General features: G+C 39.3%; 1 protein-coding gene across 1 annotated transcript; it reads right to left on the bottom strand.

The window, feature by feature from the left end:
- Nucleotides 1-792: 792 nt before the first annotated feature.
- On the bottom strand, nt 793-15,863 carry LOC139443905 (alpha-(1,6)-fucosyltransferase-like). Its single transcript, XM_071224796.1, has 10 exons — nt 15,804-15,863; nt 12,417-12,663; nt 11,174-11,226; nt 8,231-8,402; nt 7,278-7,392; nt 6,297-6,528; nt 3,627-3,888; nt 2,659-2,835; nt 2,171-2,318; nt 793-1,410 (listed from the first exon to the last, which is right to left on the bottom strand). Exons 2-10 carry the CDS (start codon nt 12,611-12,613, stop codon nt 1,084-1,086), a joined length of 1,683 nt encoding a protein of 560 aa, XP_071080897.1. The 5' UTR covers nt 12,614-12,663; nt 15,804-15,863; the 3' UTR covers nt 793-1,083.
- Between the last annotated feature and the right edge of the window lie 10,639 nt (nt 15,864-26,502).

Raw genomic sequence — 26,502 nt, 5'->3', positions numbered from 1 at the left:
TTAAAAGCGGCGTTAAACTCACTCCATATGTAACCCCTGCAGTCACGAGCTGCAATATGGCAGAAACATTGCTGATGCAAGGTTACATTGTAACTCAGCCATTCACTGTTGTAGTCCATCGACCTGTTTCAACCAATCAGATAGTCAGTCAACAGTCACATCTTTCCTTTCATTAAGAGTTCTGATAAACTTGCCTTCCATATGTATACATTGTCTTGAGTTTAAGTAATGAATTTATCTAATATTAATAATGGGCTTTTCGTATTGCGCACATTTCCACACCAGTCAGGGGCATGCTGAGTACCCCGGTCACTGGATCATTGTGCACTCAAGAATCATTATCAGCTCCCTGGGGAGTATACAACCCAAGCCAGAAGATTAACAATTGTGCAAAGGTTAAATCCAACTGCTCGACCGGCGTGGAAACAATCCAACAACCTTTGGTGGTCAGGCTCGGTCAGATAGCTGGAATAGCGATGATATTCACGTTTATCAATGCAATTCCACTGTCGCATGACTAAAAGCTTTTGTCTTTTTCCCTAGGATCACGATTTCATAGTCCAGTTGTCCAACACATCTATATTGCTGAAATGTTTCTATACTCAGTCAAGCGTGACTTTCATCAGACACGGATACATAGTGAAACCTCTTTTGGCCAAGTCTCCTGCAGCAGCTTTGCAGATTTCAGACTCCCTGCACGCATAATCGGGGCGAATCTATAATCATTACCAGTGATCCGCAGATCTTGCTAAGGGGCGCAACTCTGTGCAGCTGACTGAGGCGACCGCCTCCTGCACACATTCCGATAACATTCGTGACCAACACATGTCATTCCGGGACAGACCCCTTGTAGGTTACGGAAAGATGCGAGTGGTGACGAATGATCCCAACTGCACTGTGACCACAAATTGTTTTTCTCAAAAAGTATGTTAAAAAACCACCAACATCGGTAAAAAAAACCTCATTGATAACCCTGTTTGAAATATTCCAGACAATTACATTGCTGTCAATTCCGTGGTGCATATTTCAAAAACAATTTTTGCATAGATATAATTTTTCGGAGAACGTTATTGTTTGTTTCCATTATGAACCGGTCGTGTCAACCTCTTCATAAAGCGGACACTGGGCAGTCTCCACGATGTCCGCCACCTTATAAGCTGGGACAAGACCATTTGTAGAGTAACCGTGGTTCCTCACCACCACGTCGCCGGTCCAGGTGTTTCCGGCGATGTACACGTCAGAACCCTTCACTACACTTAGTTCCTCGTTACTCAGCGCTTCGTGGTCTTCCACTGCGGTCATCCTGTGCGGACCTTGACCTCCATAATAATAAACATCATCAAGTGATCGAAAATTGGACGAAGCATCGACATGTTTAGTCTGCATTAATTCATATGCTGCGCGACATACCTGAAACAAGAAGACGACTTGAAAATGACACAAATGATAATGGGTGTAATCTTATCTATATCTATTGAATCAAAGTGCTGCTCAATGAATGGAAAGGGTTTCACGCCACTTGTAGCACTATTCCAGCAATATCACATTAGGAAACACCACCATTGGGCTTGACATATTGTACCCACGTTGGGAATCGAACCAGGGTCGGCGTGGGAACGCTTTAACCACAGGCTCCGAACTGCTTCGCAGAGACGCCAAACAAAACGCGCTGATCGTGTTTCAGAATTTTGTGGAGATATGGCTTATAGGTGTATATTTTGGCTTCATACACAATATCCTATGGATTAATATATTATATCCAAATTTCACCAATATCTTAAATAATTTAATTTATCTTGACAGATGAGATATTTACTTGACCAAGGTCTGATATGACCTTGACCTTGAACGTATCAGTTCATGTTAAATTTATTTCTACCTACCTGTGATTCTGTGACAATTCAGGGCTAGATTCTGTGTTCAAATAGGTACACACCAACTATTGCCAGTCAACAGACTAGACTATATGCGTCGGCTGACAAGCCAGTGACTTGGCTGATTACGGTTCATGGTGCCAAGAAGGCATGGGACTTTCCCAAAAAAAACGATCACTGGTCTGTCTGGGCGTAGGCTCGAGGACATGCCACGTGTCACATCGCTTTAATAAAGCTGTGTGTGTGTTAAAAAAACAAAAACAAATCCAAACGAACATAATTTGAATTTAACCTACCTGTGAAGAGAACGTACACACAAGAAAATCCGATTTAGAAAGGAAATGTATGTCGTAAACGATTCCAGTCATAACGCCAGAGGACCCAGCGACTCTCTCAGCCTTGCGGATGATGTCCATATTATAGATGAAAGTATAATTCCTGTACCTGGAACACATGGATTTCCGACCGAAATTGATATAGGAGGATGAATGAAAACAGACGCTAAAAATCTGAGAAACCTAATACTGGTATACTGCATTTTAAAAACATTAATACACGGAAGTGTGGTCTTTGATTTGCTATTTACTACATATGATGTTATTCATGGAGTCTAAGTTGTGATTAATGGAGGCACAGAACTTTTTTATCGAAAAAGCGGCCATCTTGGATTCGGTGACCATCTTGAAATGTTCAGGTTGTCCCGAGTCAGGCGTTTATAGTTGGTGGTCAATGTACGAAATTTGGTGTCACAAATCAAATAAAGCACAAAGTAAATTATACACACCGTTTACTTTCGTTGATGACTGTAGGTTCATCCGTTGCTAAGTACACCTTTCTTTCGACCTTCGACCCTGTTTGAATGTCAAGGCCGTTGAAGTAGTCCTCTACATACGCCATGTATTCATCAAGATAATGCAAAGCTGCTTCCCGGTGAAGTTTATCTGTACGGCGGACGTGAACCCTAAAGGGTTAAACCAAGAACAGAGTCAGACACCAACCTACATGTTCAGAATGAACACATTAACATTAATTTTGTTGTGTTGTGTTGTGTTGTTTTTGGTTGGTTTGCTGTTTAACACTGCAATCAGCAATATTCCAGCCATATGTAAATAATCGAGTCTGGCCCTGAGAATCCAGTGATTGACATCATGAACATCGATTCAGGCATTTGGGATACGATGACATGCTTCAACCTAGTCAGCAAACTTGACCAGCCAGTCGCCTCTTACGGCAAGTATGGGTTGCTGAAGACCGTACCGGTATTAAAATATAATTTCGGATTTGTGGTCAACAGGTGATGTAGAAGTGCGCTGTAAACCCTTCAATGTACATTGACAGACTTTTAAGGGGATGAATCGTAGGCCGCAATGGTCATCAAGAAAAAAACGATAACAGCTGCAGGTTGTTTTCTAAATGTCCTTAATATTTCTCATTTACATATGTAATAATAAAGAAGGTTGGTCTATCTTAAACTAAAACAAACCAATCTTTGAAATGTCCCAAAACGTCTCAATCAGACACCAAATTAAATCAGTCCGTAATTGTAGCATTGTGCGCCATGTTGTGTTGAGCAAGTCTACAGCATGAAACGCAATTGCATTTTGTAACATGGAAACCTCGCATTGTTTCCACGGGGTGTGAATAAAAGTCTAGTGTCAGACTCAAACTCAATCCTATTGTGAACCGTATTCTGTCTGTTCCACACGCAAACAAGCGAACACAAATAAAACGGAACAAAGGTTGAATATATACCCAACTATTGGTCCTGTAAAATTGATTGTCTTTTCATATTCTTCAACGTTACGCTCGGTTTCGTCATCGAATCTTGTCAAATACTTTGCAACTTGACCTATCCACCAAGTTATTGGATTCCCGTGGAAACGTTGTAATATTGGCGCAAGGTCTGCTGGGATAGCTAGGGGGAGATAGTCCGGACGAAAAAGCATGTTGTCAAGGTAAGGCAGCAAGATCTCCACATTGTCTGGTTCTCTCTTCTCAGAGATGTCCTTGACATCTAATAAAAGAATGTTTTTCATGACATTTAAGACAAAAGTCAATGACCTGTACACTCCAAATTCAGGTTTGTAATGACGTTTCTCTTTCAAATACAGTAAACTACGGTTATAACGAACTCATGGGGACTGCTAATTTTAGTTCGTTATAACCTTAGTTCGCTATAAGCATATATACATAATAACTACAGCAAATAGCCGGGACCAAATAAGTAAGTTCGTTAAGTTCAGTTCGCTATAAGCGTGTTCGCTATAACCGTAGTTTACTGTATTCAAATTCATACTAGCTTAGGGAAGCCACCTTAGCTGCCATGATCCGCTAGGTTTGGGTTCGAATCCCAGATTCACCCTGATAAGAGGCCATGATATGTTAATACCGCGTCATGTCTATTGAGTTCAACTCGAATTTAATTTACTTCAATCACATTGTATACATGTATACTCAACGTCATTATTGAAGGGACAGCAAGGTTTATCTTACCTTACAATAAAAAAACTGGCTTCTGATTGGTTAAGGAGCGGCCAATTATTGCAGGAGAAGTGCCTTATTATTTATGGGTTTGAGAAACTCACATGAGGGCATAAGGATGAATAACTGTTGGAAAGATATAACCAAACGTTTTAAGAAATTTGATCTTTGTCTCACATATGCATAGAGATAGGCGTACATTCGAAATAATTATGAAAATATTTTAAAACATTCTTAACTGTAAATTATAACACAAAACATGTTCATGTTATCTGGCAACAATCAAAACAGGGAGCCACGTCCTGTCCTAGACTGGTTTACCTTCCCTAGAGCCGCTAGGAGGCGAAGGGCAGAGTACCAGTTTAGCTCTGTCGGACCTCTTTCCCCACACAGCATTTCTCTGCGGGGAAACGTTAACCCATTTCCGTGAAGCGGGAATGTCTGTCGAGAGAGATGGAGACAGGCCCTCGGCATATCGCTATGCGAGAAACGTTGACCAATTTCCGTGTAGCGAGACATTAGCACTTTTGGACAGCGTGAATAATTGACGTGTCATGCTACGTTTCATGCTTAAGTTCTTTGCGCCGTGTTGATCCTCTGGATTAAAGTTATCTTATTTTCCATAAAGCCCTCTCATATACTTCGCTCATGTACCCCTTGAGAAATCAATCGGCACACACCGTATGTAACTTGCTTATCTCGCATAGTATCGTTGAGCTGATGTAAACCGATGTTTATCCGAATACATTGGGTAAAGTAGAGCTACAGATAATCTTAAAATCACCCCCCCCCAAAAAAAGCCAAAAAACCCCAAAAAACAACAACAAACAAAAAAACACACAAAAAACACCAAAAAAAACACAAAACAAACAAACCATTCAAAACCCAATTACTTTCAATTAACTTGCGTACAGAGATGCATGCGTTAAATGAAAAACTCAATTGTCAACAGCAACCGTAAATACTCAATGAAGCTTTTTCAGCATGCGTACAGCAGAGCTAATTTCAAAAACACAACTACGAGCGAATTTACTTTCCATGTCAGGACTATATTTAGAACCGTTATATACATCTAAAACATTATTTCATTTTTTAAATCTCAAAATGCTTACATATTTTGTGAAAAACCCAATAGAGTGATGAATAGATAAGTTAAAAAATATTGGTTCCCCAATGAAAATTGTAATAACCCAATTAAAATAATCTTCCCGAGGCAAGAGAGTTAACTGACTTTAAAAGTGGAACATGGACTTGTATAGTCAGTCAACTCTCTTGCCTCGGGAAGATGAATTAGAATAGAAACCTTCGAGTAAAAACTCAAGTGCTCAAAAAGTTATCGGGAGCTCTAAGGGAAGGGAAGTAACTCGGTTCGTTTGTTGTGTCGTCTGCTAGCTTGCTGTCAAAATGGCTGCATGAAAGCTTTAACTCGGTGAAACATCGGTTCTAAACAAACAATGAAACAATTCTTCCTTTGGTGTGACCAGCGAAATACATTAACTCGTAGACAGTACAAAAAAGCCTCTACACCATATAGGAACCATACACACATAAAGTAATCTTAGAATCTTCCACCCATACAGGAAAAGCTTTACTCTACTTTATTTTACAGACGCTTGGAGGTCGTCAACAGCGACAGGGAACATACACCGTGTTTTCTGGAGAATCGAGGTACTTTTTTACGCTTTCCGCTTTGTTGGTGGACAACGTGTTTGCTCCCAGGAAAAATGACAACGCCTACAACGTGAGACAATCTGACAATTGGTTTCCAATATGCCCAGAAGATGTCGTTCCTGCATCGATGCTCACGGGGTAAGGGACCAGATATTGACTTAAATAAGGAGACTGAATTCCAACACGTCATTCCTGTAGTGTAATAGATTGTGCTGTGCACAAATATTGTACAATAGATTGTACATGTGCATTTAAGCAGCACATGCTTACCATTCCATTCGACCACAGTGTTTCCATCATATGACTTCAAACAAGTTTCGCTGAGTGGTTTAAAGAATGGCGTCCAGGACTGAGTCTTCTTGTCAAGCGTATTTACGACCAAGGTCCTGTTTGAGGCGTACGCCATGATGAGACAGTACGCCATGTGATGCAACTGGCAACCATACCCGCATTGCTTCGGGGAACAAATGAACTTCCGTGCAGTGGGGCAATGCTTAGGATTCTGTAGCAGATAAACAGAAGTCATAACGTAACTATGAGTCACGAAAAGTATCAATGTCAACTCGAATACTTAATCGACTCTACCCCAACTCTTTAAAAAAACGACAACAAAGCTTATACTTAAAAATTATGTTTGTTACACTTAACCTTTCAAACACGTTATATTTTTAAAGGGTTGAAAAAGTATTGAAATCTTGTAAAGATTTCTCTCACAAACATTCCAGCCATTCACCCCCAACCCTAAGTGAACTGTTGGCCTATTACAGTCCACTGTCCGTTAAGTAAGAAACAATGGTGTGTATTTTGCAGAGGTTGGTAATTGAAATTTACTGTCTCGGATCAGGAAACCGGAGCATTTGATGTAGTACATACTTTGTTCCGCTTAAATATCGTCCGACAGGAGAGGTTTCCGGACATCTGAGGTCCTTAAAAGCGATATTCCACTTTACACAATTGTAACTACCCTTTTCATTTCATCCGTTTGGACAATACTATTTGACTCTTTGACCTGGGACCAGTTTCACGAAGCGACTCTAGCGCTATCGGAAGTCACATACAAGCGATGTACACATTCCGTGCGATTCCCACTATAAGCATGTGTTTATGAATCACTGTCAAATAGTGTCTGTCAAATCCCCATCGAAAGCAAAATTAATGCAGAATCGCTTGCTGTCATGGTGGCCTCATTAGGTTTATAGCGGAAATACATTCTAATGTGGCTGTGTTAACACAACTCAGTGTGTTTTGTACCTGTATATAGGCAAGACGTCTCTGGACTTTCTGACCGAGTTCATTCATGATGACCCGCTTTCTCTTCTCTCTACCGTCTCCATCTTGTATCTCCTTTAGTTTGTGCTTGACCCTTCTTTGAAATATTTTTTAAAGGAAATATTATTTCTGAATTTAATTAAGAACACACATAAACATGCATTATTACGACTAGCAGATATGAGTTAATACGACCTGCAGACGTTGTCATTCTTAAATCTCCAGCGTGCGTGCGTGCGTGTGTGTGTGTGTGTGCGCGTGTGTGTGTTATTCCTATATATTGTACTTGTGGTACATAGGTTCCTATTGTGTGTATAAGAGTTGAAAAGGTCGTTATTGTCTGTGTGGGAGCTCCCTAGGTGCCTATTGTCTGTGTAGGAGGTGCATAGGTTTCTGTTGTGTGTATAGGAGTTGAAAAGGTCGTTATTGTCTGTGTGGGAGCTCCCTAGGTGCCTATTGTCTGTGTAGGAGGCGCAGGGGTTCCTATTGTGTGTATAAGAGTTGAAAAGGTCGTTATTGTCTGTGTGGGAGCTCCCTAGGTGCCTATTGTCTGTGTAGGAGGTGCATAGGTTTCTATGGTGTGTATAGGAGTTGAAAAGGTCGTTATTGTCTGTGTGGGAGCTCCCTAGGTGCCTATTGTCTGTGTAGGAGGTGCATAGGTTTCTATGGTGTGTATAGGAGTTGAAAAGGTCGTTATTGTCTGTGTGGGAGCTCCCTAGGTGCCTATTGTCTGTGTAGGAGGTGCATAGGTTCCTATTGTGTGTATAAGAGTTGAAAATGTCGTTATTGTCTGTGTGGGAGCTCCCTAGGTGCCTATTGTCTGTGTAGGAGGTGCATAGGTTCCTATTGTGTGTGTAGGAGTTGAAAAGTTTGTTATTGTCTGTATGGGGGGTGCCTATCGTCTATATAGGAGGTGTCATTTAATTTAGACTTACCGATGATATTGGTCTACAGTTTTGCGCATGTGGTCGACCGTCTGTTTCAGTTGGCTTCGGCTTCTGATGTTATACACCCGGTCGAGTTTATCTCTCAAATAGAACCAGAAGTTATCCAGCAAGTACACAGCTCGTCTGGCGGCCTTGTCCCCGCCCCAGAGAAGGTCATCATCTGGTATAAAAACCCACCGTGATTCAATGTGGCATAACTTAATTTTTACCAATATTCCAGCAATATCAGGGTAGGGGACATTAGCTTGTAAGGAATGAGTATCATAACTTATCCATGTGCAGACTCAAAACCAGTCTTCGGCGTGATGAGCGAACGCTTTACCCACTGTCCCACGATACTCACAGGAAAAAATTGAAACTGACATGTAGTGATTTATATTCTGTGAATATTTCTTGCTTAAAAATAAAGATACTGACATCCATTTGAAATCAAGGGGATTTTGCTATATAGGTAAAATGCCATCACGTTAACAAATACATTAAACCCCAAATTGATCGCTTTTCTGAATTTATTTGAAGTGAAACATTGTTAACTTTAACTCCATAGCTCAATATTTTTTAAGACTATGTTAATAGAGAAGATAAGTCGGGTGTTTTTTATCATGAATAGCATACATCAGCAATATAATTGTATTATGGGAGCCGATGATAAATAGCATATATCTGGAATACAAATTGTCTATGTCAGAACTACAGGGGGTATTAATCCCTTTATCACATAATGTGATTCTTAAAATAATCTGTTTTCAAGACGCAATTTAATCACTGAAGTATGTTTAGACACCTCGTGGGAATAAATACAAAATGAACAGTGTTTATGATTCATGTTCCAAGAATTGCAAGCGGCGGATGGGGTAGCCTAGTGGTTAAAGCGTTCGTTGGTCACGCCAAAGACCCGGGTTCGATTCCCCACATGGGGTACAATGTGTGAAGCCCCTTTCTGGTGTCTCCCGCCATGATATTGCTGGAATATTGCTCAAGGTGAAGTAAAACCAAACTCACTCATTCAATTCAAGAATTGTTAGCAAATAGATTCTAACACCATATTTAAAATACAAGGTATTCATGCGCAAGTGAGCTTCATGTACGAGGGTTGACAGATAAGTTCTTAACCTCACGCAGAAGGAAATGCCTAAATGTGAAATCTTTTGTTGTGGACTTCCGGGGGCACGGGTTGCCCAGTCGTCTAAAGCGTCGCGATTCGCTGTGCAGAGTTGCGTCCCTTGGGCGCGCCAGAAACCTATGATTGTGGGTTCGAATCCCGGTTCGCCCCGATTATGTTTCTAGGTTTGTCAGCACCATACCCGTGCTCGTGGGTTTCACCGAAGTGGTAAATGTCTGAGACCTGCATCACTTCGGGCTTTCCTCCCACATTAAGCTGACACGCTGTGATATAACTGGAATACTGTTAAAAGCGGCGTTAAACCCAACTCACTCACTCACTCCAAGCTGATTCCAAAACATCAATCAAGGCAGGGGAATACTCTAATGTCATCAAGACTGTCCCATCAGCTGGAAAGGTTATGGCATCCATGTTCTTGGATGCCGAGGATGTAAGCAGGATGGACTATCTTCCAAAAGGCCAGACAATAAACGGAGCATGTTGTGCTTCACTTTAAAACCAATTACCTTATGAAATTAAGACTAAGAAACGTAGAAAGCTGAGTGCATCAGTGCATTAATCAGCCATTGTCGAGTCTACACTCCGCGAGTGTGACTTTGAACTCCTTTAGCACCACCCTTATTCTCCTGGGCCCCGTTCCACAAAGCGATCTTAGCGCTACGACTATCGTAAGCCGGTGTTAAAGTATGGGAGTTACGATCACCTTAGCGCTAAGATGGCTTTGTGGAACGGGGCCCTGATCTCCGTCAGACTAACATATGTTCACAAACATTCAGAAAGCTCTGTCGGGACTCATTTCTAGTCGAAGGATGACGTCATAGTATCTGTGGAAAACATTTTGGAAAGAGAAGGATTTCAGCGAAATTGGGATAAACTACCTCCAACATCGTTCGCATGTAGAAGGGGGCATGTTGAACAATAAATAATTTTAATGTCTTTAGGTCAAGTCTTTCTACGTGAGGCTCAGTACATATCTATCATCCATCGTATGTCAACACGATACCTTCTATATAGCGTTGACAATATCGTTACTATCATAAAAAAATCATGTTTTTATTGTAATGGTGATATATAGAGGCTATTTCATGTGCCATGTGAAAGATGTTTCTCTCATCGAGTGAAGTGGAAAGGCTATCCTCTTTATTATAAACTTTTTTTGTAGTTATCTTCCGGAAAGCTTTAAACGTATATTCTCCCTACTTAACACACAGGGACGTTTCACCACCCCTTTAATTGCGACTTAAAAAGTAATTCCGAAAAAGTAATTGCAAAATCTTAAAAAAAATAAACAAAAGTAATAAACATATTTGAGGTCACTAAATTTTTTTATCATACATTTGGATATGAGTGTATGCAAAATCAACTTGAAAGCTACGAGACCGCTGTTGGAAGTGAAGGAATACACGCTAGTCAAGTAACAAAAATGGCGCTTTGTGAAACGATCAACCTCGATTTACGAATAACATTTACATTTTATAACATTTGCAAAAGATTAACTATCGGTGAAGAAGCAATATTAACTCCATGAATATAAATGACATTATTTTGCTTTCTTAATGTGGAACTAACATAAAAAGGACGTCAACAGTTTGTGTACGAGCCAGACACTTACGATAAAGGGAGACAATTTGAGGGGAGGTAGCTCTGGTATATTCCGTCAAAGTGTTATTTTCACTGCTGTGAAATATTAAGAGTCATGTTCACTGCAATGAAAATATCACTAAATATTACTCAAATTCAAAAACACAGTCTTTCACGCTGAAGTAAATAATAAAAATATAAATCAATAATTTTGTTATTGACTTCACCTGGTTGTTCCTTCCTGGGACCGTTCCGACCAGGCACTGCATTCAAGGACATTCTATACATTGGAATAAAACAAACTGAAATTGTAGTCATCCAGTCAGTTGTATCATGACAAGGATCAGATGGTGTTGTGCAGTTCGCAAATTATGTACAGCTGTCATGGTGTTCAGTATTGACATGTTGTCTGATGCATGCAACCGGCGTTATATACAAACGAGAAACAGTACTAACATTCCTTAATTAAGTATCGAATACACGTTACAACATCGACCCTGAATCTAATATGAAAGCGCAAATCTTTATGCGAGGGTTTGTGTGGTGATACGCTGGAGCGTATGTATATATGTGTGTTGTGAGTGTGTATGTGTGTATTTGTTTGTGTTTGTGTGTGTATTTGTTTGTGTGTTTGTGTGTGTGTGTCCTGGTTGTGTGTATGTGTCTGCATGTGTTTGTTGTATGTGTTGTGTTTATGTCTGTTGTGTGTGTATCTATGTTGTGTGTATGTGTGCGTGTGTGTATGTGCGCGCGCGAGGGGGATGTGTGTACGGTGTGTGTGTGTGCGTGTGTGTGTGTGTGCGTGCGTGCGTGCGTGCGGTGTGTGTGTACGGGGTGTGTGTTTGTGTGTACGGGGTGTGTGTGTGTACGGGGTGTGTGGATGTGTGTGCGAAAATCAAGTGCTGGAAAAATTGTCGTCGCCTTCACTGCAAACCATGTGTTTAGAATGTAAATACATATTTAGGAGTGTGTGTAAATCGGAAACGGAATACACCTTTGCTGTTCTTTCTGAACACGTTTAGTATCTAAACACATGTAATGAACTATTGTCTCACAGCCTAACACCGCCTAAACACAACATCCCCATAATCTAAACATGTTTAGAATTTAATCATGTTTAGATAAAGTGCATACAATTAGGCAATAAGTCTAATATGGATAAGATGTACAATATATACTTAAATTAGATGCAAATAACATTTACAGGCACATGCAGAACGCATATACCACCAGGACTTACGCCGAACTTGGTACAATGTTATCAGAAAAATATACAGAGGCTAGGTTAATAGTGACTAGGAAAAATGACATTTGTGATGACAACTGTCTGGTAGAGCGAAGGACAACAAAACAAGAGGTTGCAAGTTCGCGTCCCGACCAGGTTTAAAAAGTGTTGCGTTCATAAATTTGTTGCTGCTGTATGACTAATAGTATTTGTGTTTTGAATTGAAACACATTTTTACAGTGTACCTCATTTCGTCCAAGATTGCGGCTTTTAGATTCTCATTTTCAGACAAGACCGTCTCGATTTTCTGGACGAGGCTGATAGCTACGCTGTTGTCGTTGAGCGTGACGGCGCTGGGTCTCTCTTCTGTAACTCGACGGACAATGATACTGACAGTAGCAATCCATGTTATTAACGTAGCTACCTGCATCCAGCTCTTCATAATGAGGGCTTTCTGTATCCTGGCGCAGTGTTCAAGGTGACGGCGAACTGCTTTAAGGAAATAGTTAATTGTTTTCATATTTATATAGAAATATATATCAATACCCGGCTGTCTAGTGCGTGAGTGCAGTTATTTCACGGCGTGTCAGCTTTATGTGGAAGAAAAGCCTGAAGTGATTCAGGTTTGTAACAAGCAAACTCGAACCAATTGCAACGTACAAAGGTCTGTTGTCTTCATTTGCGTCATGTGCACATAACTTGATAAATTATCCTGCCGAACGTTTAAAATAAATCCAATTTAATTCTTTTCCATTTTTTTGTAATCCCTTATCTATTATCAATTGCAATCCTTTATTAATGGCTTTCAGCCATGCTTGTTGTCGAACATTTGTTACCTACGCTCTTACCAACGCTGAATAACCCGTGAACCCGGGGTAAAATAGGTCTTCAGCAACCCATGCTTGGTCGTAATAGGCGACTATGCTTGTCGCAAGAGGCCACTAACGGGATCGGCTGGTCAGGCTCGCTGACTTGGTTGATGCATGTCATCGATCCCAATTGCGTGGATCGATGCTCATGGTATCAATCACTGGATTGTCTGGTCCAGACTCGATTATGTACAGACTGCCGTCATATAGCCGGAATATTGTGTGCGGTGTTAAAGAACAAGCACACAAACAAACAAACACGGCACCAATTACAACTTATAGATCTTGCCTGAAGCTGGTCACCACATTGTGGAGGATGACCCTTGTGTAAGAGCTGTATCGGTGCCACGCGGCGAAATAAAGAATTCGAAGACTATGAGAAAATATAACCAATTTAGCATGTCGACTTTAACAAGTGATCAATGAAACAATACGTTTCAATACAGGGTAAACATGACATTTGACAGGACTCTAATATTACTGACCTGTGTATTTTCTCTGTGTATCTGCACTCACATCACAAGCGTGGACTTATTGCTAACTATACATATCGCAATCACACCTTGCACATTTTCTCAATATACATGATCAGGCAGCTGGTGGGCACTCGGGGCGGGGCTATTTACGCTGCAGCTGTTTTATGGACATTCACCCCTAAACTTAAAATACCCAAAATAGACACAACACTAGCTAGCCAAATGAATAAACAAACCGACCCAAACATACCTAAAACTACCACACTAGCATACATACACGAAAATTGGCCAAATTGGTGACACATTTACACGGACGGATCCTCAGATCCGACCTCCAAACACACAGGTTTTGGAGTCCATACCACACAACCAACTAAAACCACACAATCCTTCCGACTCCCAAACAACCAATCAATATTCAAGGCAGAACTAATGGGCATGGCCTCAGCCCTCCATAATCAAGAATCCAAAAACCACAAAAAAATCCTAATACTTACCGACTCCCTAAGTGGACTGCAAGCCCTCCAAAACAAAAATACCAAAAACCGACCTAAATTAATAAATCAAATACTTAAAAGCTCCAAGGACCTAACTAAGGCAGGCAAACAAATAACCTTCTTGTGGATACCCGCCCACGTAGGAATATACGGTAATGAAAACGCCGATAAAGCAGCTAAACTATCCCTCAAAATCCCAGAAATAAGCTTAAACTTACCCATCTCAAAATCAGAAATTAAAAGCGTAAACAAGCAAAACATCACAAAAAATGGCATAACCTATATCTAAACTCAAATAGCCAAATCAAAAAAGTGCTCAGCAAACCACTAACCAAACCAAAAATTCTCCATCCATCAAAAAAATATTGACAGAGTAATCAATAAACTCCAAACAGGACACACCAACCTAAATAACCACCTAAAAAAAATAAAAAAACACACTACAGGTAACTGCCCACACTGCAAACAATCAGAAACCCCAGAACACGCACCCATCCACTGCACACACTACCTAACACATCGAACCGCATTACAAACCACCCTCAATCTAAACAAAGCTCTCACTCTAGAAGCAACACCAAACCCACAAAATAAACTAGAAAACTTCAAGGCCTTAGGCGTATTCTTAATAAAAACGGAACTAATAAAACGCATCTAAATACACAATAACCTACCAAATCAAACTCAAATAAACCAACATCCACCATACCCAGCTCCCTTAGTTCTCCTCCCCAACCCCATCGGCATCTATACCAAATCTCAAAATTCCCAAATTCTATATAAGCAACCCCTGAACCCCCCTCTTGGGTTGCACAGACCACTTTCGCCCCTTTCGGAAACACATTAAATGGCCTGGCCGGGCCCGTGTGCGAAATACGCATCAGTCGGAAAGCGCACTTTAAATCACCAAAGTAAGTAAGTAAGTTTATGGACATATATTAAATCATATTCGTTATTCAATTAATCTTTATTTTCAGTACTGGAATACGACATAGGCCATAGTAAATATCAACATACAGTAGCAATGGGTGCAATTTAAATAAATACATCATAAATAATGTATAAGATGTGATTAGAGGAAATGATGTTCATTGAATGGTATATACACATTACCATTCAATTAACTTTGTGACTGTTTGATTTTGAGATGACATGAGGATATAATAGTTGTCTATTCGAGGATTGAATAGAAATACCTCTTTATATATTCTTTTCTGATATTTGCATACAATGGACAAACAAACTAAAAAGGGTATTCATTTTCTATCTCATGACAAGTACATTTTTTACACAATCGGTTTTCCCTAAATGTCTACCTTTTTTTCTTTTTGAAGGTCATGATAACTACATCTGAAACGGAAATGTGCTGTTCGGAATTTCTTAACGTTTATGTCCAAAAGATATTTTTCAGTAAGAATGAATTATTAAAAACAGGAGTAATGATTTAACTTATTGTGTAAACATAGTGAAGAATACCACTTTTGAAAATGCAAATCTTTTGGCCTTGTCTTAGATTATAAAATTTATATTTAATTTAATATCAGTTATTAAACATTGATTCACAAGGGTTCGGATATTTTAGCTTGGTATTTGATTTTGGCAGGTATCGGAGATATGCGGAGATTTTTTACCATATTCAGGTGAAATACTGCTTACTGTGTCGTTACCCCATGACAACCAAGCCAAACGTTCGCGTACATTCTTAGGTCACATACAGTATATATCAAAACATAAGAGGCGAACTGTTGACATATTCCTTGTTGTCAGGTTGATAAGGTGTAAATACTTACATATTTCGTTATGTTGAACTCACATCTCTGAAAGTATTCCAGTGTAGTTACCATTGAACGCCACGTCGCTGATTGCTGTATTAACGCAGCTGCCCAATTATGTAATTGTTTAGTCTCGAAATACCAGCACAAACTCATCCGAACAAGCGAGCTGTGGCACTCAATACACTCCCCACGCAGATAAGTGGTGTATTTGCACACAAGGTGCCTGTAAGCGCATATCACATAGGCCACAACACAACTATTCACCTCTGAAAGCGAATGCTTCTCCCCTAAACACCTGTCGGAGACAGCTGCCTCAAAGGTAACCACAACGTACTCTTCTACAGAGGACAACGGAAACGAAATCTCTACTTCAACCCCTTAAGCATCTCACTTTTGACGAACTAATTCCGAAAACAAATGGTTAACTATTTTGTGCTCGTTCTAAAAATAGTTTTAATTTCGAAATATTGAACATATCAAATATATTTACCGAAAACTACGTCCAGTTGATCGATACGAACCTTATCGTATTTCACATCGTACATAGCTTGTCAATAAAGCACTGTGACATGGGTCCCTATACAGTCAATAATGCACATGCGTCACACAGGTTGTCAATGTCCCCAGTGGATGCTTTTTCAAACATCAGCTCCTTAAAGCCCTGGCTCCATTTCCTATTGGTACAATCTGCAGAACCCATTCCTGGTGTATTGCGGGAATATATTTCTAATAGCGGCGTAAAACTATACCCATTCACTCTTCTTATAAAGCGTATTTTTATGTGAGCTGAATACACATTTTCTCTGAATCAATCTACCTAAACATTATCACCATATAGACCTTAGTAGACACCATCCTCCTAAACCTCTGCTGAAACACCATCTCCCTACACATAATGAACGTCATGTTTTCACATCCCTTTGGGTTAATTCGTGGAGGAAATTAAAGATTATGTTTCCTTATATGTTCCTACTTGGTGATGCCATGTAATTATCGTTATCGTTAATTATCGTTAATCATATTCGAAGGTAAAAACACGTGTTTGTCTAATATATGGGTTTTCTGGGCCTTAAATAAAAACAAGCAAGTTATAGCTGATTGTGTTCCGTGTGTATACACTTAGCAACGTGACCAGTGGGACGACATAAAAGTATTACATCGACCTATTGAGCTGTACAAATTGATAGCCCGTTAACAGCTGTCCCTGTTTCTTCAGCGGACCATGTGTTTCCCGCCAGGGTAAACTACAACTGCTGTGATGTTTTTATCTTGGATACGCAAGAGACACTGTATAGGTAATGTTTTAGTACCTTCGATCGGCAGTTAAGGGTTGGTGGTGTAGCCAAGTTGTTGTAGCGTTGGCTCACTCCATCTAACACCCAGGTTCACTTCATCACACCTCTATACTATATGTGAAACCAGTTCTTCGAGGTCTTGCTGGGATATTGATGAAAGGAGGGGAGATGAACGGCGCGTTTAAGATTATTACCGAAAGGGGCGTAAAACACAATTTATTAGTCTTAAAGGGGAACTAAATTCTGTCTTTTTGGCAGTCCTATCAATTTTGGTTTTTGTCTCTCAAGTACAACTTTGCTTGTCCGCTGCTTCAAATTGTATTATGAATATCATTCCATCATTTGTTGATCACCCTAATTACACAGCTATACATATAATATTAGTTACAATGCCTCAGTTTTACACATGGCATAGGTTACAATGCCTCAGTTTTACACATGACATAGGTTACAATGCCTCAGTTTCACACATGACATAGGTTACAATGCCTCAGTTTTACACATGACATAGGTTACAATGTCTGTTTTACACATGACATAGGTTACAATGTCTCAGGTTTACACATGACATAGGTTACAATGTCTCAGGTTTACACATGACATAGGTTACAATGCCTCAGTTTTACACATGACATAGGTTACAATGCCTCAGTTTCACACATGACATAGGTTACAATGCCTCCGTTTTACACATGACATAGGTTACAATGCCTCAGTTTTACACATGACATAGGTTACAATGTCTCAGTTTTACACATGACATAGGTTACAATGCCTCAGTTTTACACATGACATAGGTTACAATGCCTCAGTTTTACACATGACATAGGTTACAATGTCTGTTTTACACATGACATAGGTTACAATGTCTCAGGTTTACACATGACATAAGTTACAATGCCTCAGTTTTACACATGACATAGGTTACAATGCCTCAGTTTTACACATGACATAGGTTACAAATTCTCAGTTTTACACATGACATAGGTTACAATGTCTCAGGTTTACACATGACATAGGTTACAATGCCTCAGTTTCACACATGACATAGGTTGCAATGCCTCAGTTTTACACATAACATAGGTTACAATGTCTCAGGTTTACACATGACATAGGTTACAATGTCTCAGTTTTACACATGACATAGGTTACAATGTCCCAGGTTTACACATGACATAGGTTACAATGCCTCAGTTTTACACATGACATAGGTTACAATGTCTCAGTTTCACACATAATATTGGTTACAATGTCTCAGTTTTACACATGACATAGGTTACAATGTCTCAGGTTTACACATGACATAGGTTACAATGCCTCAGTTTCACACATGACATAGGTTACAATACCTCAGTTTCACACATGACATAGGTTACAATGTCTCAGTTTTACACATGACATAGGTTACAATGTCTCAGGTTTACACATGACATAGGTTACAATGCCTCAGTTTCCCACATGACATAGGTTACAATGTCTCAGTTTCACACATGACATAGGTTACAATGTCTCAGTTTTACACATGACATAGGTTACAATGTCTCAGTTTCACACATGACATAGGTTACAATGTCTCAGTTTCACACATGACATAGGTTACAATCTCTCAGGTTTACTCATGACATAGGTTACAATGCCTCCGTTTTTCACATGATACTGATTACAAAGCCTCAGGTTTACACATAATATTGGTTACAATGCCTAAGTTTTAGACACGATATCGGTTACAATGTCTATAACTCGGGAGACAATGAAACCAAGGCCGTAGACGAGAGAGGTTTGATGACGACATCCCCGCTGGATGAGCCTAGTTGTATAATTGTCGAAAATCAAACTGTTGCCTGTTTCAACTTGCAAACACCTATTGTAAGGAATGGTCCTAGATCACTAGCGTGACGCGCGAAGGATTACATTAATCAATATGTGTCTTATATTTAGTGTTCCTGGACCTTTTTACAATAACCAGATCAAAATGTTATACTTACAACCGACGACGCGAGTAGATAATGCCAGATGTTTCGCGAATAGACTTTCTCGGTCGCTAAACTGGTTCAAAGAAACTATCAACATGCAATTTAACCGTAAGACTAAATGGTTTATTAATATAGGATGTTAATGCATGAGGAATACACCAATGGCGAGACATAAAACACAGCTAGGGCTTTATACTATAGGAAGAGTCTGTTTCTAGTCGCATTAATACCAGAAATACAGACAACGAAATACTAGTTGATTTCAAAGCAATTATATGACGGCTGAAAATGGCCATCGTTTGATTTGGTGATCGAAGACACGATGCGATGGAAATATGGAGTGACAGGATGGCGCGACGCAATGAAGTCGTGTAACGTTGCGAATGACGAAGCGAATGCTGCATCGTTCGATCTAACGCATGGCTGCATCGCTCCATCCAACATAACTACTGTCTTATTCCATCGTGCCATCATTCGCCCTGTGCATTTTCCATCTTTCCATCATATTGCGGCATCGCTACATCGCTCACACATGGAACAAGGGCCCTTATCGGCAATCATACAATCGTAAAGAAACTGATCGGAATGGCCTTTGGCAACCAGAGTTTCTTGGAGAGAATATATGTATATAAAGGTGCGATAAACATTATACACAGTTTCTTGTGAGAGAATATATGTAAACAAAGGTGCGATAAACATGATACACAGTTTCTTGTGAGAGAATATATGTATATAAAGGTGCGATAAACATTATACACAGTTTCTTGTGAGAGAATATATGTATATAAAGGTGCGATAAACATTATACACAGTTTCTTGTGAGAGAATATATGTATATAAAGGTGCGATAAACATTATACACAGTTTCTTGTGAGAGAATATATGCATACAAAGGTGCGATAAACATTAAACACAGTTTCTTGTGAGAGAATATATGTATATAAAGGTGCGATAAACATTATACACAGTTTCTTGTGAGAAAATATATGTACATAAAGGTGCGATAAACATTATACACAGTTTCTTGTGAGAGAATATATGTATATAAAGGTGCGATAAACATTATACACAGTTTCTTGTGAGAGAAGATATGTATACAAAGGTGCGATAAACATTATACACAGTTTCTTGTGAGAGAATATATGTATACAAAGGTGCGATAAACATGATACACAGTTTCTTGTGAGACTGCAAACAGTCCAGCAAATCCTTTGAGTTTTTGAGAATCCACAATCCTTCCTTGATTGTATTTAAGGATTATGGTTAGTCTTTGAGACAGGGATTTGGTGGTACATTTGCTGGACCCAGCAATAAATCTCTCTTTGTACGGATTTTTATGGAGATTTGGAATCCAGTACAAAATAAGAATGGACATGTCTTCAGTTTTTAGAGTCAAATGAAAACATGACTGTACTGATTAATGGTTTGGGCAGATTACTTCCTCAGATAACATATCGGCCTTATATGTGGCATTATTTGATATGTCATTTATACCAAGTTTGTTATCAATCAATTAATGTAGTGATGCTTACATATAATGGTTATGTTATTTGAGGCCTTGTTAGCGGGAACAACTTCAAACTTTTCATGTAGGACAGCCACAATTTGGATGAAAGCTGGCTGGGACAGAATGGGTTTATTCCAATTCTGTTTGTGCATTCAACCAATGACTTAACCGACCCTGAAAGACGTTCAACAGGTGCTTGTCTTTTTTACAATTTTTTAGCATATTCTTCGACAGCATCAATAATGATTTTAAACTTGTGATCCCAATTGGTAGGAGGTTGCTCACGGTATTTTGGTCCATATTTGAATAACTGACGAATCTTGTTATTGCCAACAAGAGATCTAGAGAAGTTACACAGTTTTACTGTCTCGGCCCAAACAGTTTCTATTGTGTTCGTTCATCATTTGTATGGTTAATGCTACCAAGCTAGCCAATACCCATAGAAATCTCTGCATTAAGTAGAGTCTATTGTACGATTCCGACTATATCATGAGCTTGTGTTTATGAATCAATATCAAATAGTAATGGCACCAGGTGTTCGCGAAAAGGTCAGCGTATCCTGCTCCACGACCGAAACGGGCTCAAACATGGCTTTGACAGGGGAGATAACGCCTCACATTATTGCAGCCACACGTGACGTTGCTGATAAATCATGTGCATACCCGTATATGATATGCAAGGCGTCGGCGTATGGCTACGATAGCTTGCGCTATATACAGCTAGGCTCAGGGGCTCAGGGAAAGACTCACTCTCTCTCTCTCTCTCTCTCTCTCTCTCTCTCTCTCTCTCTCTCTCTCTCTCTCTCTCTCTCTCATTTTCTGGATCAAAATTTAGCCAAGGTCAAGTGACATTTAGTCAGTCATGAATAAATGTAAACAGTAATTCATCAGTGGCATACTTGCACATCTTGTTCAGGATGGCAGACAGTCGATGTACACTACAATGGAGATTAACAACGGCATGTTTCAAGCCATATAGATGTCATGGCTCCAAGGTAATTAGCCTTTGGAGTTATATGTTCATTCAGACAATGGTTGTCGTAAATCAGTCGCTATGGCACTAATATAGCCTATTTAGTAAGAGATTTAAAGAAGGTTTCCTACTTTTACCTAGGATCGCATCGAGGAAACTGTTTTGGTATACTGGGGGTGGCTGAAACTTTTGGAGCCTTGCTAATATTTTTCAGCACAATCAACTCCGCGGTCCACATGCTTCTACCAACGATGATGGAGTGCCTGGATCCCACTGATGACGAAGGCCTCCTCCTGGTGTGGTGCGTTTGCGTCGCCTAGTGGTTAAAGCATTCGCTCGTCGCACCGAAGACACGATTTCGATTCCCCACATGGGTTAAATGTGCCAAGCCCATTTCTGGTGTGCCCCGCTGTGATATTGCTGAAATATTGCTAAAAGCGGCGTAAAACCATACTCGCCGCTTGCCAGGCAATTCTTTCATCAAATTTGGAAAGAGTGAGTGTGAGTGAGTGAGTTTGATTTTACACCGATTTTAGCAATGTTCCAGCAATATCACGACGGGGGACACCAGAAATGGGCTTCACACATTGTACCCATGTCGGGAATCGAACCCGGGTTCTCGGCGTGACGAGCGAACGCTTTAACCACTAGGCTACCCGACCGCCCCAAATTTTGGAAAGAAGTGGAAATGTCACGGTGCCAAATCTGGTGAATACTGAGGATGGTCAACGACTTCAAAACCACAGTCATGCATTGCATCTATGGTGACAAGACGTGTACACATGTATGTGCATTGTCATGGTGGAAGTTTTCACGACGTTTAGCCTCGATATTCTCACACAGCTACCTAAACAGATTAATATAGTTTGGGCCAATTATGGTCTGACCTATCGGGAGGTAGTTCCCCCGAAGAATTCCTTTGGAATCCCAGAAAACCTAAGCCATCATCTGATGCAACACGTTCTGCTTCTTCGGATGGCACACGGGTGGCCCAATCGTCTAATGGGGCCCTTACACAGGATGGCGACCTTTGTGCCTCCCGTGTGCGACCATAAAATTTGCCAGGTCGTCGTTGGTGGCTCAAAGGAGGCAAAATGGTTGCCTAGGTCGTTCCAAGGTGGTACACAGGAGGTTCAGACATCGCCATGGACGCCATGACCGCCGTGAAGTTTCGAACTTGTTCAAAACTGTCGCACAAAGGTCGCCGAGGAGTCTGGTTGTTCAAAGGTGGCTCAAAGGAGGCAGAAGGGAGGCACAATCACTGCCATTGTTGCAGAATGAAGGCATATTGGCTTTCTGCTGAAATATTTTCCCGCCAATTTGGGCGATGCTTCTGCCTCCTTAGGGCGACCAACAGCGTACATCAAACGATGACTGTGGCGACCGCCGTGCCTCCATTCGGCGACAACGGCAACCCTTAGGACACCATAGCAATGCTTCTGTCTCTTTCCTGCCTCCTTTGAGCTGCAGCAGTGCCTCCTCAGCTGGGTGTGCTTCAAAACGTAAATTCTCACAACAGCTGAAGAACCTGGAGCGTTTCTTCTCGGGCGGCTTTTTTTCCTTTGAGCACCAGAGTACTTCGTAATATTTAAAACTAAAGATAAGAATAATCTGAAAATTATTCAAACAGTTTCTACCACCAATGACTCATAAAACATTCTTAATTATAGGTGTTCAAAGACATGGTGGGATATGAAGTATAGTGCGTTTCGCCGTGGTAGTTGCTGCCAATATGTCTGGCTATGGCTCTGCCATATTTTAGTTGTTAAACGTAATGACAGAAAGAATCTGATATAACAACAAACAAATACATTTGTGAGAAAGGTGTGTTTTGAAAGAACGGGAGAACCATGGTGTCCGTTGGATAGATGGCATAATAAAGGCTAATTGAAATTTACTTTCATTTGACGCATTTGTGAAAAGGTTTCATATCAAATTTGAAATTCCAAAGAGACAAGTACAACTTGGTTCTCCAAGTAGAAACAGTGATCCAGTCAACACTCTTCTTCTTCTTCTTCTTCTTCTTATTATTATTATTATTATTAGTAGTAGTAGTAGTAGTAGTAGTAGTAGTAGTAGTAGTAGTAGTAGTAAAAAGTAGTTCAAAAACTTATTAAATCCGGAATGAAGTGTAACATGTGAATTTGGGACTATAGTTACAGACTTCATTGAAACACTTGTGAAAACTGCGAACACTTCCCATTTACTGACCAGTTGTTGTCAAGTGTTATCACAGATACAGAGATTACTGATGCTATCACAGGCTTAAAACAAGGCAAAAGTTCAGGCGAAGATGGTATTCCTAACTCCTTCTATAAACTGTCACAGCCATATTTTACACCGTACTTGAACATTTTATTCAATAAGATATTTGATACAGGAATATTTCCTGATAATTGGAATATAGGCATGATTATCCCGTTATATAAATAACACATCAAATTATAGAGGAATATCCCTTTTGAATACAACTGGCAAACTATTTACTACAAACTAGAGAATAGGCTAAGATTATGGATGGAAATAAACAACTTGATATCTGAAGCGCAAGCCGGGTTCAGACAAGACTATTTAACTACGGTCAACATTTTTACTCTGCAATCTCTTGTTACTAAATATCTCTCTAAACCAAAAAGAAGATTTTATACTGCCTTCATAGACTTTAAAAAGGCCTTTGACTATGTCGACAGAAAAAAACTACAATATGCCCTACTCCAGAAAGGCTGTCATGGTAAAATGTATGTTATTCTTAAAAGTATGTTTAGCTCTGTGAAAGCATGTGTTAAAGTAGATTCTGGTAAAACAGATTTGTTCGAAACAACGGTGGGTGTTAGACAGGGCTGTATGTTGAGTCCGATATTATTCATTTTCTTTATAAATGATCTTGTCACTGAAATGTACAAGAATTGTCAAAAGGGGATATTTATTTCTCAAGATATTGAGGATTTGATGCTGTTGCTTTTTACGGATGATGTTGTACTCTTTGCTTATAATGTTGTAAGTCTTCAGAGGCAGTTAGATATTTTAGAAAGTGTTTGTTTTAAGTGGGGTCTCCAGATAAACTTTAAAAATCAGAAATTGGAGTTTTTAGAAATGGTGGTATTTTAAATCGCTTTGAAAAATGGTACTATAACGGCCATTTATTAAAAACAGTTTCATATCATAAATATCTGGGGGTAATATTTTCATCTAGACTGGTTGGACGAAATCATGTGAGAACCTGGCAATTCAGGCTGTTAAGGCATGCATCCCTGTTTATAAATTATTCCAACAAAATTCATTCCTATCATTCTCCACAGCTTGTAAAATATTTGATTGTAAAATATGTCCTATACTTTTATATGGTGCAGAAATTTGGGGACTAAGGTATTTTGCATGTATAGAGAAAGTTCAAACTTCATATTTTAAATATTTTCTTGGTGTAGGTAAATATGCCTCAAGCACAGCTATCTTAGGGGAAACTGGCCGCCACAATATGTTTGTCCAGAGTCAGATCAGAGCTATAAAATATTGGCTAAAACTATTGCACATGGGATCAAATAGATATCCTGTACAATGTTATTACTTCCTTAAAAAGCTAGATGAGAAAGGTAAGCACAGTTGGGTGACAGATCTTAAAAATTGTTTATATGTTAATGGTTTTTCATATGTCTGGGACTACCAAAATGTTGGTGATGTAAATATTTTTTTGTATCAATTTCAGGAAAGACTAAAAGATGTTGCATTTCAAAATTGGTTTGCAAAATTGTCTGCTTCCAAATATTTATCTCATTATTCAACTGTTAAATCTTTGCTGAATGTAGAAATTATATTGATTGTTTGCAGGATAAATCTCTCAGAAGAACCTTCTGTAAATTTAGGATTAGCTTACATAATTTTAATGTTCAGTTACTACGTAAAAAACCCTCAGATAATGAAAATAGTGTATGTAGATATTGTAACAAGGGTTGTATTGAAAATGAAGACCATGTCTTTTTCTACTTGTGATTATTACCAGACTTTACGGAAACATTATATTACTCAACTACAGGATATGTATGACGGTTACCTGTCACTTCCAAATATTCTTAACTGCAATAATGTCGATGTAATAAAACTGACTTCTGTATACCTGTATAAGATATTTAAATCTCGAAAAACACGTGACTAAATTTATATTGTACTGACATTGTAATATAGGCCATGTGGTCCACATTACCGAATAAATCTGTATGTCTGTCTGTGTATTAGTAGTAGTATTAGTAGTAGTAGTAGTAGTAGTAGTAGTAGTAGTAGTAGTAGTAGTAGTAGTAGTAGCAGCAGCATTAGTATTAATATTAGATTTTTTGAAAGTTTGATTTTCAAAAGTAAGTATAAAAATATATTCAATCAATTAAATGTATTTATTTCCTGTTGATATTGTTATATAATGGCTTGGTATTCCAGGGATATGAATGAATCGCATGTAGATACATAAATGTAGATGTGACAAATGCTTATTTTTATTTATGTTATTTACTTTAAATTGACAATGTGATATGTTTTCTTTTGTGTTATCTGATGGATCATGCTTAATTTTGTTCCAGTTATATGCTTTGTGTGTTTAATCCCAGTTTTGAGTTTGGGACAAATAGGTTCGTGTGTATGTATTAAACTGGGAATATGGCAGTATGCTGATTGTAGCCGATATCGACTTTTTACATAAAAAAATAATTCAAGACCACGTGCCACTCACTCTGGTGTACATGTACGTCTTGTCAATCCTTCATGTATTACATATACAGAGTACAAAAATTATCACAGTTGCCACTTTATTACGAGTGTCTCGGATATCTCGAAGTTACAATACAGTCCCGCTAAGTTCGAGACAATGGGGTTCGACTGTGTACTCCTGTAAACAGATTAGCATCGCTCATAAAACAACCATTTTAAAAATTATCCGACGAAATTGTTGTTGAAACTGACTACATCAATTTGAAATACAGAAA

The sequence above is a fragment of the Haliotis cracherodii genome, unplaced genomic scaffold (genome assembly GCF_022045235.1).
Source record: "Haliotis cracherodii isolate W230 unplaced genomic scaffold, xgHalCrac1.p SCAF_5, whole genome shotgun sequence".
Taxonomy (NCBI): domain Eukaryota; kingdom Metazoa; phylum Mollusca; class Gastropoda; order Lepetellida; family Haliotidae; genus Haliotis; species Haliotis cracherodii.
The sequence above is the reverse complement of the archived record's forward strand: the minus strand, read 5'-3'. Positions and strand labels throughout refer to the sequence as shown.